Source organism: Strongylocentrotus purpuratus, unplaced genomic scaffold (assembly GCF_000002235.5).
Source record: "Strongylocentrotus purpuratus isolate Spur 01 unplaced genomic scaffold, Spur_5.0 spur5_scaffold_3, whole genome shotgun sequence".
NCBI lineage: Eukaryota > Metazoa > Echinodermata > Echinoidea > Camarodonta > Strongylocentrotidae > Strongylocentrotus > Strongylocentrotus purpuratus.
In genome coordinates this window covers 32,420,147-32,434,883 of record NW_022145609.1, presented here as the reverse complement: position 1 = coordinate 32,434,883, position 14,737 = coordinate 32,420,147, and the positions used below count along the sequence as shown (strand labels likewise).

At 35.7% G+C, this 14,737-nt stretch overlaps 1 protein-coding gene across 1 annotated transcript in view; it reads right to left on the bottom strand.

Moving 5' to 3' along the window:
* LOC588509 (mucin-like protein) overlaps positions 1–14,737 on the bottom strand; it is a 35,565-nt gene that overhangs the window by 8,518 nt on the left and 12,310 nt on the right. The window contains exons 10-23 of the mRNA XM_030995889.1: positions 14,482–14,572; positions 13,662–13,865; positions 12,966–13,079; positions 11,505–11,753; positions 9,687–9,869; positions 8,121–8,305; positions 7,076–7,259; positions 6,325–6,450; positions 5,224–5,319; positions 4,342–4,473; positions 3,280–3,408; positions 2,367–2,470; positions 1,436–1,649; positions 813–935 (exon numbers count right to left, since the gene is read on the bottom strand). Of these exons, the coding sequence (XP_030851749.1) occupies positions 813–935; positions 1,436–1,649; positions 2,367–2,470; positions 3,280–3,408; positions 4,342–4,473; positions 5,224–5,319; positions 6,325–6,450; positions 7,076–7,259; positions 8,121–8,305; positions 9,687–9,869; positions 11,505–11,753; positions 12,966–13,079; positions 13,662–13,865; positions 14,482–14,572 (2,134 nt within the window). The remainder of the gene's footprint in view (positions 1–812; positions 936–1,435; positions 1,650–2,366; positions 2,471–3,279; positions 3,409–4,341; positions 4,474–5,223; positions 5,320–6,324; positions 6,451–7,075; positions 7,260–8,120; positions 8,306–9,686; positions 9,870–11,504; positions 11,754–12,965; positions 13,080–13,661; positions 13,866–14,481; positions 14,573–14,737) is intronic.

Here is a 14,737-nt window from a genome sequence, read left to right as displayed (position 1 = left end):
ACAACCTTTCTCAATATAAATGTATATTGTATCGCATACACCAGCTGTTTTTCATTATTCCTTCTTCACTTGTCTACTTTTCGTCAACCGATGCAGGAATATTCTTATTCTTATATATATATATATATATATATATATATTGCCTGATTATCGCTTGCAAGGTGTGAAACTCGGAGTATACATATACATACAGATTTATCTAATTGAATTTTTTAGTTAATCAAATTTCATCTCAGCCAATGTACAAATTCTGTTGCCAAATTAATTACAAAATAAAATAAAATAAAATAATTACAGGCTAAAAATACAAATATATACGATCATGACAATCATTACATATAGGTACAGTAATAGAAGAACAACTACTCAAATAATGTACTAATTGTACTCTGGATTTAAAGGAAGAATTAATCAATAAAATGCAATAGGAAGAAAAAAAAAGTAATGCAGAAAAAGTATAATCCGTATCCAGGTGACTATTTGATGTTATACATGTACTATATATCTATGTAAATTATTATAACAATGAGAATACATAAGATTTATAAGGGGCCAAATCCACTTGACAATCAAATGCTCAAGGCACGAGTATAATTAAGAATTATCATTCCTGTATATGGGTGTATATAACTGTAGTTTTTTTAAGTGAAGCCAGTTAGTAGAAATGAACATTCAAATAGGATGGGGAAAAAAAGGATGTCTAAATCAAGTCATTATTACAAGCAAGAAATCTCTTTAGATGCAAGATAAGAGATAAAGGATTTCACTACTATTCATTATACCTTCAGAAATTTAAAAAAAAATGTTTCTACCTATGCAAGAATCTGTTCCTGTTCCCACGAAGCCTTTGTTACACGTGCAGTAGAAACTCCCAACGGTGTTCGTACAATTCCCGTTACGGCAAGCATCAGTAAACACTTCGCACTCGTCGACGTCTACAACATCCGTGTGAGATGAAAAAAGTATCAAGAATATTGATTATAATAATATGGTTTTCTCTACCCTTCGTAAGTACATTTCGAAGTAGTATTGGCAATTATAGTACATACATGTATAACAGGAAAGGAACTACTTTTGAAAAATCAACCTATTACAATAAATGCAATAAATGCTAAATGGACCCTATTGGAATTGAAGAAAATGCACCGGTCATTGTGTACACACATTACATATGCTGTATCTCTGTGCAGTCAGTATAGTTCTACCACTGTGCATTGTATTATATAAGTGAGTGGACCGTGACAGATACTAGAATAGGCCACACAGTTCTCAAACTGAATCATCTCACAAAAAATGTCGTACATACTCTCACCAAGTTTTACTATGATACCTTAATTGATTCATTCCTAAGTGTAATGATTACGGACGGACAACCCAAACACATAATGCCTCTGATGCTCAAAATGTGTGGCGGAGGCATAACAACATATCTCACCTTGTGCGACGATCCGGTTATTCGACCCAAATACTCGGCTAGGTGGAAGGGAGTCAGTGAACACAGACTCTAAGGTAGCGTTCAGTTTAGGGTTGAACGAGTCGATCCGGAACTCGACGAAAGCGCTGCCACCGACCACGGTATAACTAGTCACAATAACATCTGCGAGGCTCCCATCTCCGATAACAGATGTACTGTTAAGCTGGTCAAACACCTGCGATGCATGGGTTAAGCATTTAGAGTCCAGACATATTTTTAGGGTTCCTTCATGAACAAGTTTTCTTTAAACCACCAAATTCATAACTTAATACTCATTGAATAATGAATTTCATGAAAGGAAAAAACATCCATTCATCTAAAAAAAAAAGGAGAAATCCCATTTCTAAATTATCTTAAAAGAAAGCTTAAATTACACCTGTTATTTTCTCTTGTTGGTTTAAATTCAATTTTCTAATTAAATACAATATCAATTTAATAAACAGTACTTGGCCATATTTTTTCGTAAAACTTGTAATTAATAACTACTTACATTAACTGTTATAAATAAAAGCTACTGAAGCCATGGTATTTGAATGCATGAGAGCAAATTTGTCATAGAAATTTACGCGGGAAATTTAGCATTTGTTTTTGTTTTAAAAAAAATGAAGGTCTGTAGGAAAATTTCCTATAATATATGACAGGATAAAGATTAGCGTCGATCTAGTGGTATATTCACTTGGTCAGCTTTAATTTTTTCACCTATGATCTGGTTCAAAACTGAGTCACGTCTTCCAGCTGGTGACGTTAAAAGTTGGTCTCCAGACGTAGAAAATCATATCTGATTGATTTACGTCGACAAACCCAATACACACACAATAGCATTGCTTGGCGCCTGCAACAAGTTTAGCAATCGGGTAGATGCCAAGAACTAGTATGTGATAATGTGTCTTACCTCTTTGGCTAGTCGGTTCCGGTTTTGTTCAGTGTCTGTATAATGCTGGATTGCTATGTCGTTGATGAAGTCCAAATTCAGTTCCAGAGTGTACGAGTAAGCAGCTATCAGTAAAAAGTTATATGAAATACATTTTAAAGCAGTCAGCTCACCCTCATTAGTATAGATATCACAGCGAAAGCATTATTGGAAATACACAAGAAATATCAAATGAAAGCTGAATAAATTTTAGATAGATTAGCAAAACGTTGTGGTGCGAAAAGCTGCAACTTGTTGACCTAAGAACTGGGAAGTCAAATAAATGAGCGCACTTCATGCACGCAGGTTATACCCCTGGGGGACCTGAAGCTCGGAGTCCAAAAGACGGAAAGGTTTTTTTGTAAACAGGAATTCCGCGATCTACGTTTTTCTATTCTCCACCTCATGCACACACACTAATGCTACTCTACGGCTATATTCTAAAGTTCCTTTCTTCCTTTTTGTAACGTGCCAAACGTTCTTTAGGCATGGTACTCTAATATTAAAAAGCATAGCCGGGAGATATTTTAGAAAGGATGACAAGTTAAAGGTACTCTAACATTTATTCCATCAGGAATGTGTTTCTTTGATACCTGTCTCCCGATTAAATGGTGAGATTTAAATTTCTATGCAGACAATAAACGCACACTAGGTTAGACAGGGAGTTGTCTCACTAACATAATCTATGATAGATATAAGCACTAACATTTGATCACTCCCTGATTTTTTGTTTAACTCCTGGAATCTGCCCGATGTTTCTAGCCTTTTTTGTTTGCATGAATTCAATTACATGGTTAATATATAATTTTCTTTTTTAAATACGTGTAAACTGAGCCAGAATCTAAATATTTGCACCTAAATAAATGTGAAAATATTGTACTATATCAAAGCTTACATATGCATGATCCGTCGACAAGGGTAAAATTCATGTTACAGATACAGGTGTGGTTCCCCACGGTGTTCATGCACACACGATTCAAACTTTCATTGCACATGTGGTTGCCAGTAGCACACTCATCAATATCTAAAGGGGACAAATAAAATGTTACATTTATTCAAATTACATATTTATTTAGCATGACAAAATCAGTTGCTGCACTGTTTTTTAATCTTGGTCTTGTAGTTAAAAGACATGATCGTAGCAATATCCACAAAATAACAAATGTACATTCAATACAAAATGATAACATATAAAAACAAATAAAAAATCATAGGATGAAAATTTAATGAATAAAACATGACTAAAATAGCCAAAGCTATGTAGATGCTGGTATGATTATCAGATAGGTAACAGCAAATAGCCTAACTACTACAAAGCAACATTCAATTCATAAACTCGTCTTCTTATTAGAACATGTTTTTATTGTTGTAGATAGAAAACATGCAATTTCATCCCCCTTTTTTATATTTTTATTATAACAGCAAGTCACTCTCTACCTTTTATATCTAATTTTTAGTTTAACTGAAGGCTGCGAGCCCATCAAGATTCATGCTCATGCTGTAGCCCCGCGATAGCATGTTATAAATCAAGTGTATATTTTAATTGGTTTCCTTTTCTACGCAATGTATTACATTGTATAAATTGTATCAAATGTAAATGAATCAAATGTAAACGTAATATTAATGCACATGAATATGTATGTTTAAAAAGATGGTATAAAGGTCAATAAGTAAATCGTCAATAAGCAATAATAAATATAAAAATGTATGTTTTTTATACAGAACGAGAAACCAATAACATATTTTTTAAATTCTACTACAACTTATAATTTCTAATCATAATTATAATCAATGTCCCCAAACCCTCATGACTGGAGCATCTTGAAAGAGATAGTTGTGACAAGCACACAGGCATACGCCACTTAAGGATCATATGCGTGCAGGCATGTCACAACTATCTCTTTCAATACGCTCATTCATACGCTATACATGACATCTAAGTGTAGTATTATTTTACCTTCACATGACTTTGTTTCGTTGACTGTATTATAGCCATCCATGCAGTCACAAAAGTAGTCCCCATCTGTATTTATACATGTTGAAACTTCAGGGCAGTCATTCTGAATTCCTTCTGAACATTCATCAAAATCTGCATAAACATACATATATTTATAGGTTTATGGTTTGCACCATGTGAGAGAGAGAGGGGGAGGTTTGGGGAGTCCTGAAAAGGACTGTCGATAATATTTCTTTCTTGAGTGTGTGTATAGTCCTACTGTATATCTACATCACCATGCACGCCGATAGTTATAAGCAACATCTAATACAAATATTTGTTTCTATTTACAATATCTAACTCAAGGTATGTTTTAATAATAACAATGATTTGTATAGTGCTCAATTACGGTAGATGTCTGTGAACTTTTATATATGACGTTTCTTGAAACGCTACCCGGGTCCCATCTGAAATCACGACAAAACATACAATTTTACTCACATTTACGTAGTATTTGGAGGTTATGGTACAGTTATATGAAAACAAATATGTATATTTTTAGATTCATGTCCTACTATAGATACTTTGCATCAGTTTTGCTCAATTAAGGGTTGGCTGAAGGTATTTTACTTAGAAGTAGTAAGATGTGATTTCAATACCTTATTGTATGTTCCTTAGAAATCATGTTCGGAATACGTATATCACTGTCATGTTGGCACATTTTAATAGGAAATGCACACGGCTATTGAAATTGCGTTAGATTGATTTTCTGAATTTAGTTGCTATCGTATCAGTAATTTATGGTTTTATAACATCTGGATGATGAAGCGAGAGCTATTTACATGCATGTGATATATATTCTTACATAACTTATGTACACACATGCACTTCAAGAAATCTCACCTGAACAGGTTCCATTACCAAACTCGTTACCAGGTTCACATGTACAATTCGGAGAACCAGTATTGTTCATTGCAGTAGGTGTACAACCTGCGTTGTCTGTTAAAAAAATTAAAATTAAATTAACACAATATATGTTATAACAAAGCTTACAAATTAGTTTCATCAGGATTGTGAAGAGGCATACATATGTTTATGCTTCATAGAGATAGGAAGACTTATGACAACTTTTCTCATTCTTATTTTCGTTTTGATTTTCGTGGATAGATCATTAACAATTTCCTGTGAATTCGAAAAAAAGTTTATACATCATGCTCATGAACATCATTTAATGTTTGACATGCCTATGATAATGTTTCTTGAGAATGTTACATATTAAAGCTTTCATCTATTAAAAATAAAGTATTCAACAATGGCCCTAATTCAACTAGTCCACCTTTCTTGAGTTACGAATAACATATGATAAACATCAAGTATACAAGGGGTATGAATAATTCAGTTCTTATATAAGGTAAGAAGAAGTGATATTGCACATTTAGTAACTGTTGAATCTCGCAAGTTTTGAAGAACGCTAAGATTCTAATAAATTTGTCAATTTTGAACAAACGCTTTAAACTAAAAATTTATATATTTTGTATCTCCTATGGTTGTTCTAGTTTGTCTATTTTCTTGTCTATTTTTCATCAATTGCCAAAGGACTATTTTTACTTGTATAATTATGTTTTGACCAAGGTCCTTTTTCATGAAACTTGTTCTCAATGACATGTAACAATAACTGTTATAAGCTCCTTAAAGCTTATCTGCCATAGTTTATAGGAGGGATTAGATTGCCCGGCAAGGTCACTGGACAGGTGGTTATCTCATCAACTCAGCTCTCAGTTAACATAAGAAAAAGAGGATCATGGGGGACCAATGGTCACCGATTAGGCATTGTTTGTTACATAGAGGGCGCAAGTAGCTACAAGTAGTGCAGTGGGCCTTTAAATTTGTGCGTTTGATTGACTGAGAGTAAATCAGCCATAGAAATCTCGCATTGATAAACAAATGTGATTGAATCAGGGCCCTGCCGGAGCCCTAGTTTCTACGGTCCTCCTGCATTCATACCTATACACGAATGTGTATCCAGAGAAAGAGTAAATCCATCGTTGCAAGAACAGTAGTACCCATTGAGGATGTTGTGGCAGGTCTGATCACAGTCGTTGGTCGTGTTGCTTTGGCATTCGTTGACATCTTAAATTCCGAAGGAGAAATCATGATAATGATGATAATAAACTGTTCTTGAGTAGCGCCTATCATATTGATATTGATTTATCACCCCTATGTGCTTCCAAAGAAGTTTGGATGGTGCATGTCTTTAGCTCTGGCAGCCGTAATTGCAATGAGTACTCCTGTTAACAATTGGGTCGAGAGTTGCTAATGTGGACTAATGAAATACTTTAATATATATATATATATATATATATATATATATATATGCTTTGCTAATATTTAGTTTTTACCAATAAAAATATGCAAGTTTACACATCTTGTAAAGTAAAATGAAAGCTTACAGAGATCCAGTCACTAGCTATCATATTCTTCTGCTTCATCTTCTCCTTCTTCCACTACAGTTTCCTCCTCCTCCTCCTCTTCTTCTTCTTCTTTCTCTTTCATTTACTCCTCTTCTTCTTTTTCTTCTTCTTCTTCCTCTTCATCTTCCTCTATCTCCCTCTTCTCTGATTTAGTTTCAGGCATATGTTCTAATTATTATTATTTTTTTTATTTTTATTTTTTTGGGGGGAGGGAGTAATTTTTGTTTTAGTTGGTTCACCGTATCAATATTAGAACAAAGCTATAGTGATTTGGTACCGCTTACCATAGCATGTTTCTCCATCCCCCTGCAGGCCTGGAGGGCAGTCACCACACACGAAGTCAGGCGTCACCCCAGCAGGGTTGTCCATACATAGTACCGCCTCGTAGCAGGGAGACTCTGCGCAGGCGTCAAATTCTACATCACAATGGTCACCTGACCACCCGATGGTACAATTGCACGTGACAACCTGAATGTTTAACAAATGTAAATACATTTACGCATTCCTACATTATTTGCTCCTCAAATTGTATATGTGATATGTGCATTCTAAAGAAATTATTTGTTACTTTTTTGTTTTAATAGATTAATGAGACATATCATTATCTGAGCTGCAGCGAACCAATTTGAATGGCCTCTTTTGGACTCTCCTTACAAGGCCTTACAATGACAAACGTACCGCAATCTGTTGATACCTGACATGGCAATTGTTCGCATTTACAATTTCATATGACAACTTTAGATTTAAAGAGGCGACCACCAATTAAAAGATTTTGTTCCGTGTAATTTCAGTACGCTAATTGACAATTGGCATCATTTTTTCATAAAGATAACATTGTTTCTAGAATAAGTCCCCTGGAAAAATAGAACATGCAACTCTTTACATGATCGCCTGAATAAACCGTTGGTACAAATGCGCTTGACAACCTGAAAATGAAACAATTATGCAAATTTATGATCAGATGATCCAGATGATCAACTGTGCGTACAATTGCATGTTACAACATAAAGTATTGCAAATACATGCACGCAACCAATCGTTTGTTCAATTTGATATGTATATCAAGTAATGCTTAGGATAGGCTGGTCATTAAATAAATACTGTTTCTTGTACTTGTAGGTCATGTAAACCAAGTGTCGTACTGGACAAGTTGTCAAGGTTGATGATTCCAAACACTGATTTTGCCCTGACCCAGCCCGTTGCTTGAATTATTTCGTGTTGAATCGCATACACAGGCTATGTTATTTCGAACCAGTATAATCTGGACGACAAGAAATTATGACATTAGTACTTTGGTTCTTAAGTGTATGCAAATACCGATCAACTCACCGCGAATCCATTAGCGTTGAGATTCTGGCCTACAGCTAGGGTCTTGAAGTCACATACTCCCTCGTTCATGCATTCGCAGATCTTGACCTTAAAGGAGACCACCGTTTGTGCACCTCGTTCATCACTGACCACGACTTCAATCCTTGAAACATTGAGACTCGACGGTGTCCACTCAAAACGGCCCTCTGAAAGTTAAAACAAGAAAGTTGTTAAATACAGCCACACTGTAAAACAGAGCCATCTATACACAGAGTTTGACCAACCTGGTTCGAGTTGGAAACAATGTGGCGACTACTGCTTTGTTATAGCACTGTTGGAAAGTTGACCATGAAATGGGACTGTGCAATGAACAGTTTGCTAGGGCAGAAAGTTTCTCAGTTCATCATTGCTTTAAAGGGCAATCCAACCTTTACAATAGGTTCATAAAACAAACAAAAATAAGAAAATAATTGCTACCAAGAAAGTAAAGAACGTTAGAAATTGGAGATCACTATAACAATCTGTGAATCTCACAGTAGAAACATCGTCAATGGATTGTGACACAGCCATGGAGAGCTCTCCCGTTTATGGTACACACGTATCATTATTTTTTTGCTGAAGTTACTTCTCCCTTTGGGCACTTATCAAAACATTATGGAAAGCATATTATCATAGGTCCTCTTAAAAGAAAAGACTCTCATGAGTAAAAACATTTTGACAAATTGACATTTTAGTCTTTTTGTTTGTTGAAACAATTGGAAGAAGGTTTTCGGGAACTACGTGACATCACCGATTCAACCAATTTGAAGTTCCCGTACGTATAGTACTTATCATTTGAACAAAATCATGACTTGTTTTATTGTTTTATGCCCGTTTCATTTAAACTTTCACCAATCTGCTTCTCTGACTTTTAGATTTGTTGTCTTGTGAAAAGGTTTGGCAATATTTTCCAACACTTTGCCCAACGTTGTGCCAATCGTGAACCCAACCATCTATTGGGCAATATTTTGACCAGAAGTATTGGTATATGTAAGTACGTGCATAATTGTTTCGTATTTTGCCTAACAAGTAACAGCTAGTGAAGATTGTCCCAACGGGTGGGCTACTGTAGTCGGGCAGTTGAAGGATCACATCTTTGCCCACATTTTGGACTAAATATGAAACAATTATGCACGTGCGAAGTAGGGTACTTATGTTTACCAATAACACTGGGCAAAATATTGCCCAATTGATGATTGGGTTGACTATTGGCACAATGTTGAGCAAAGTCTTGGAAAAATATTGTCCAACCTTTTCATAGTGTATTAGCCTTCATTCAATGCCCATTGCCAGGCATATCAATCCTCATGAAACGATAGGCCATTTGTGTAAGTGTAAATACAATGCATACATCTTCGTGAAGTGCCTCATTACAAATCATTTCAGTAACTGGTTATGGGTAATTGTTTCAATAGTCGAAATGCAAATTGTATCCATTAACTGTTAATTAGCACAGGCAAAAATGTGTGTACTTCCCAACTGCAACTAATGTATGACAAACGCATTATAGCCACTGAAATACAATAACAAATGTTGTTTTGTATTTACCAGAGTCGATAGCTGCACCGTCGGGAACAGAGTCGGCTAAAGTAAAATTGATTATATCGTTTGCATTAGGATCTTCAGCCGTAAACATCAGCTGAACAGTTTCGTTAACCTCAACACAAAGTACGTTGTTTTGCAGAACATTGTTGATGTCAGTGATCATAGTTACGTTCGGCGGGAAATTTTCTGAGAAGGAAAAATAAGATAACAAAGAAATTTATCATTTAATTTTGCAATAACTTCACCACCACGATCTCGATCCCCAGAACCTGATGCAAGCCGAAGATGGCATATTTTCCAAATTTCTACACCTTGCTAAACAAAAAGTTAAGCTGGGCCTACCATCGATGCATACGGATTTGTGGATACATCCATCCCTTCGGTTTGCGGTAGGTAGGAAATGGAAGAAATCGAGATCGCGAAATAAAATAATACCATTCTGATTCTTGCCCTGGATAACTTAAGATGCACTCAGATCAATTATACAATTAAATTCATAAAAAAATATGAACGCTGTTAGATGTGCATGGTTCTTATTTTCAAATTGGCTATATTGTAATACTTCATTTGTTGTTACTTTATGCGTTACCCTCATTTGATATTACCATAATTGATTTTGAATTGTGTTTGACGTAATTTGAACTGCTGAATGGCTATTGACTTGTATACAAGACCCCCATGAAGAACAGTATTTTGAACACTGATGTTGCCCTCCGGTCAAAATAAAACTTAGTCACATCGAATCAAATCCAATTATATTGATGATCTCATGGCTTTATTTATTCCTTATTTTTGTTCTCTTATGCTACGTACATGCCTACAGGACGCATCATTTATATTGTGACATATAACCCTGGAAATTCATTGATGTCAAATCATATGGATTGTGGTGTGAAACTGTCCGATAAAAAGAACACATTGGAGCACATGGAAAGATCGGGTCTAGAAGATAATGTGTTGGAAGTGGTAAATAAAGGAAAGTGGATTGAGATAGATTGGTCATGTGTTTACAAGAGTAGATAATAAACCTGTAAAACGAGCGTGGAATCTGAAAGTGAATGGCATAAGAGAGAAGGAAGACCGAGGATATCACGGACAGATGTGGCGAAGAAAGAAAGCAGTATTAAAGGTTGGTCTAAATGAAGAGGATGCTTGAGACAAGAAGAAGTGGAGGGAAGGAGTGTTATCATGGCGTGAAAGTCAGTACTGATAATCCTTTGTAAGAGGGAAAATGTGATTTCAATAAATTATGATGATGATGATCGATGAATGATGATGATGATGATGATGATGATCAATGACTCCTACATTCTATGTCAGGTGCCAATGAGGCGTCATTTTTTAGGTGAGGACTATAGCCTACTCTGAAAATTATATTATTGTGCAACAAATTATGCAGAAATCGTTCTACCTGCTAACAGATCTATGCTTATCATACTAACCAAGACTTCAGCTAAATATTTATTGTATACAATACCTTCTTGGCTTAGACCTATAGATTCAATGGTTATAGTTATTCCCGAATCTTAGAAGCTCGTCCACATAGGCTGTTGTAAACATGGCAGTTTACTGTGTTATGAAGGTTTTTGTTTTGTAATGTTTAAGTGCATACTGCATTAATGTATTTGTATATTTCTTTGTACGACACACAGATATGCATTGGACGTTTGTTTTGTGAATCTACAAAACTGATTTATTCCCACGTACGTGCAAATCATTATTTAGTGCATAAAAAGAGAAACGCTGTTGTTTAAGCCACTGTGATTTTCCGCTGCAAATTATGTAAACGAGACAAAATGGGAACAAAGCTTAAATCGATACCTAGGTTGGCAAGGTTGTCATCAAATGTATTCCCGGCCTCCATAGTCATAGCTCCCAGTTCTGGGCTTACGGCAAGGTAGTCAAACAAGCACATTTCATCGTCACCGCATGCCGCCCTTGCAGCAGCTGTCTGCTCGGGGTCTTGAGCCAGAAGATCACTCAGGAAAATCGGTGTGTAGTTTGCGGGGTTGTAATAGGTCCAGTTCCTCTTGCCGTACTCGAACAGGGACTCGACCTCACTAACTTGCCCTAGAGTTTGCAATGAAGAAATAAGGCGATTTGGAGGTCATAAAAGGCTATTTTGGCAATAGTTTGAGAGGTGATCATTGACCCATGCATTGTAGTAGGAGCAATGAGGATAATTTGACAACAGGGAAAAAGGTGATTAACAAAAAGTATGGTTAGGACAACAGGGATTTATCTCCGTTTATTTTTTTCTGGGGTTTGCAATGAGGAGATTCCATTTTAGGAAAGACAGATTTTCGACTACCGTTTTAGTAATGATAACCATATGAATAATTATAAAAATGACAAGTTTTTATCCTCGTTTATTTACCCTGGAGTTCCTATTAACTATATATGGAATAATTCAAGTGAATATGTTAACAAAATTCCTGTGGTTAACTGCTCCATATCTTAACGAGGCTTAACCCTATGTTAACTGGGGAGGGGGTCAATTTGACCCCTCCTGTAGTAATTTAGCGACTACTCCGGAACCACGGCAGATATAAAGTTTTCTTTTCGAGTCTTACGCATCTTTTCAAACAATTTTTTTGAAAATTGGATGTAATAGTTACAAAGTCACGTGACCTTTTGTCTTTGCATGTCGGCCCAAAAATCACTGATTTTTGTGATTTGTGTACAAAACATATGGAACTACCATTTTTCCTAAAAAGAGATAAAACATTGGTTATTTGGTCTTGTTTAAAGATTAGGTGTCTGTTTTGGGGTCAAAATAGTTGAATTGTAGTTAGAAATGAAATAAAACAACAAAAACAATAAAATACGTAAGTTAAAAAACAATGAAATACATAAGAAATTATCAAATCAACAGATAACGTGAGGAATTACCTGGCTCTTCCAATTTTTGTTGCCGTATTATTATTCCAAATGGTCTAACGAAAAATATGTAGTGAAAAAGAATGCTAAAATATGAAAAATATATGATTCATGGGTAAAAATGTAAATTTTATGACCTTATTTGCATAAATTACCATAAATTAGCAAATGAGTGATAAGTGAATGTTTCAAAAAATTGAAATAACCATAGTATTCTATACACTTCACTCGACATGCATGCAAATTTTTGCGGCGATCAGCTGTGAAACGGCTGAGGTCTTGGGGAAGGGGTCAAATTGACCCCCCCCCCCCCTCCCCATTAAAAACCTGGTCTGAAATAGCCAGTTAAAATAGGGTTAAGTCTGAGAATTTTCAATCGTAACGCAGTAAAGATCAACTTACATGACTGTCCGAAGTCAAATATCTCCTTGTCCGTGAGGTTTGTGGCTAGCGAATCCTCAAGAGTGGTGCCGTCTCGGAGCAAGAAATCGTCTGAACTATTGCCATTTAAATTACCTGGAGATATGAAAGGAAATTGTTAATTTTCTTAACGCATAATCAAATTTAATGCCTTCGTCTTTGTCTTTTGCCTCTCTTTAGAATTATTTCACTCACCTGTTATTAGAATGCATCGCCCGTGGGTTATAACCTTTTACGTGTGCCCGAAAGGCCTAGGGCATTAGGAGTGACATCGTTCTCAAAGGACGAATGTAACACTTTAACATGCTTCGTGCAACATTGGTTTGTGATCCAGCATTAGATAAAGTAAGATAAACATGATTGCAAAAACACCTGAGGCAACTTCAATAGCCAAGTGCATCACCCATCACCTGTTTAGTATGCGAACAGCTCTTCATTTATCACATGACCAGGCAAGACACCCATATTAGAATGTTACTGTCGTCGAAAATACAACAATTTTATAGGCTGTTGGCATATTTTACCATCCGAAAACTGTCAAATTCTAGAATTTCAGTCGACTTGTTTATATGCATGTGTACAAGCTGTTCCCCTCCTCCCTACACCCGATTCAAAATGATTTGGCAACAGCTCTGTGTAAATGCTCTAGTTTTTAGAGTGTAAAAACTGACTACTTACCCAGAAGACCTCTACCAGGTCCATCTTCATCGTATTCCGGCGGTGCCTCAACAGTCGCGAGAAGAATCCCGTTAGAAAAGGACACGGTGAAAGATGTAGCGGGCGTGTCACCAACCTGAAAGTAAGCATTGACCTTGATTTCCTCCGCAGTGGTTCCATTCTCACGCGTCAATGAAAACGAAGAATCTGCAGAGGCATAGCCGTCTTAGTCACGACAGAGAGAATAATGGAGGGAGTATAATGATAACATTTAATTCTTATAATTTGATTTGATATATGTAAAGCTATTTAAGCCCAAAATATTTTTTTTTGTTGTTATTGTTGATAAACACAAAAATAACTATATGTTACTATTACTACTACTGCTAATAATAATAAAAATAATAAAAGTAATAATAATATACGTAGCAGTAGTAGTAGAAGTACTACTTCTTCTACTGCTACTACCACTACTACTACTATTTATGATAATAGTGATAACAATATTTATACTTATCTAACTCAAATTATGAATCTCTTTGTGCTTTTCCTAGACAAGGAAAGATTGCTTTTAGATAGAAGGGGTGCCTAAATGACCTTAAACAAACATGATAACAGACTTGGCCAAAATAACAACAATACTGATAATATTTAAGCCCCCCCCCCCTTGCCTTTGGAATGGTTGAGGGTACCACCCATCAATTATTCTGTAGGGACCATCCCTATTGCCTGAGAATTACATGACACCCAACAGTTTGTTGTTCCACAAGTGTGCAATAAAACAATCTTTGTTTGCACGGAGAAACGTATACGAAAGTAAATTGGATTGCTCCTCTCTCACCTCCTTCTAACTCGGCAAAGTCGGTTATCTCGTCGGTTCTGTTAATGAGAATCCTCAGGTCCGTTCTGTTGTCACTTAGGGAAAACTCAACCTGTTTATTAAAGCATTTAGAAGAGAACACATTCAGCATGCACACATGTATCACAAACAAATATTTAAAAAATAAGAAAAAATATAAAATGAAGTGTGTACTTTATTTTTCGACAGTAATAAGAATTATTTATCACAATTTTCAATAGATCATTACCAAAAAAGT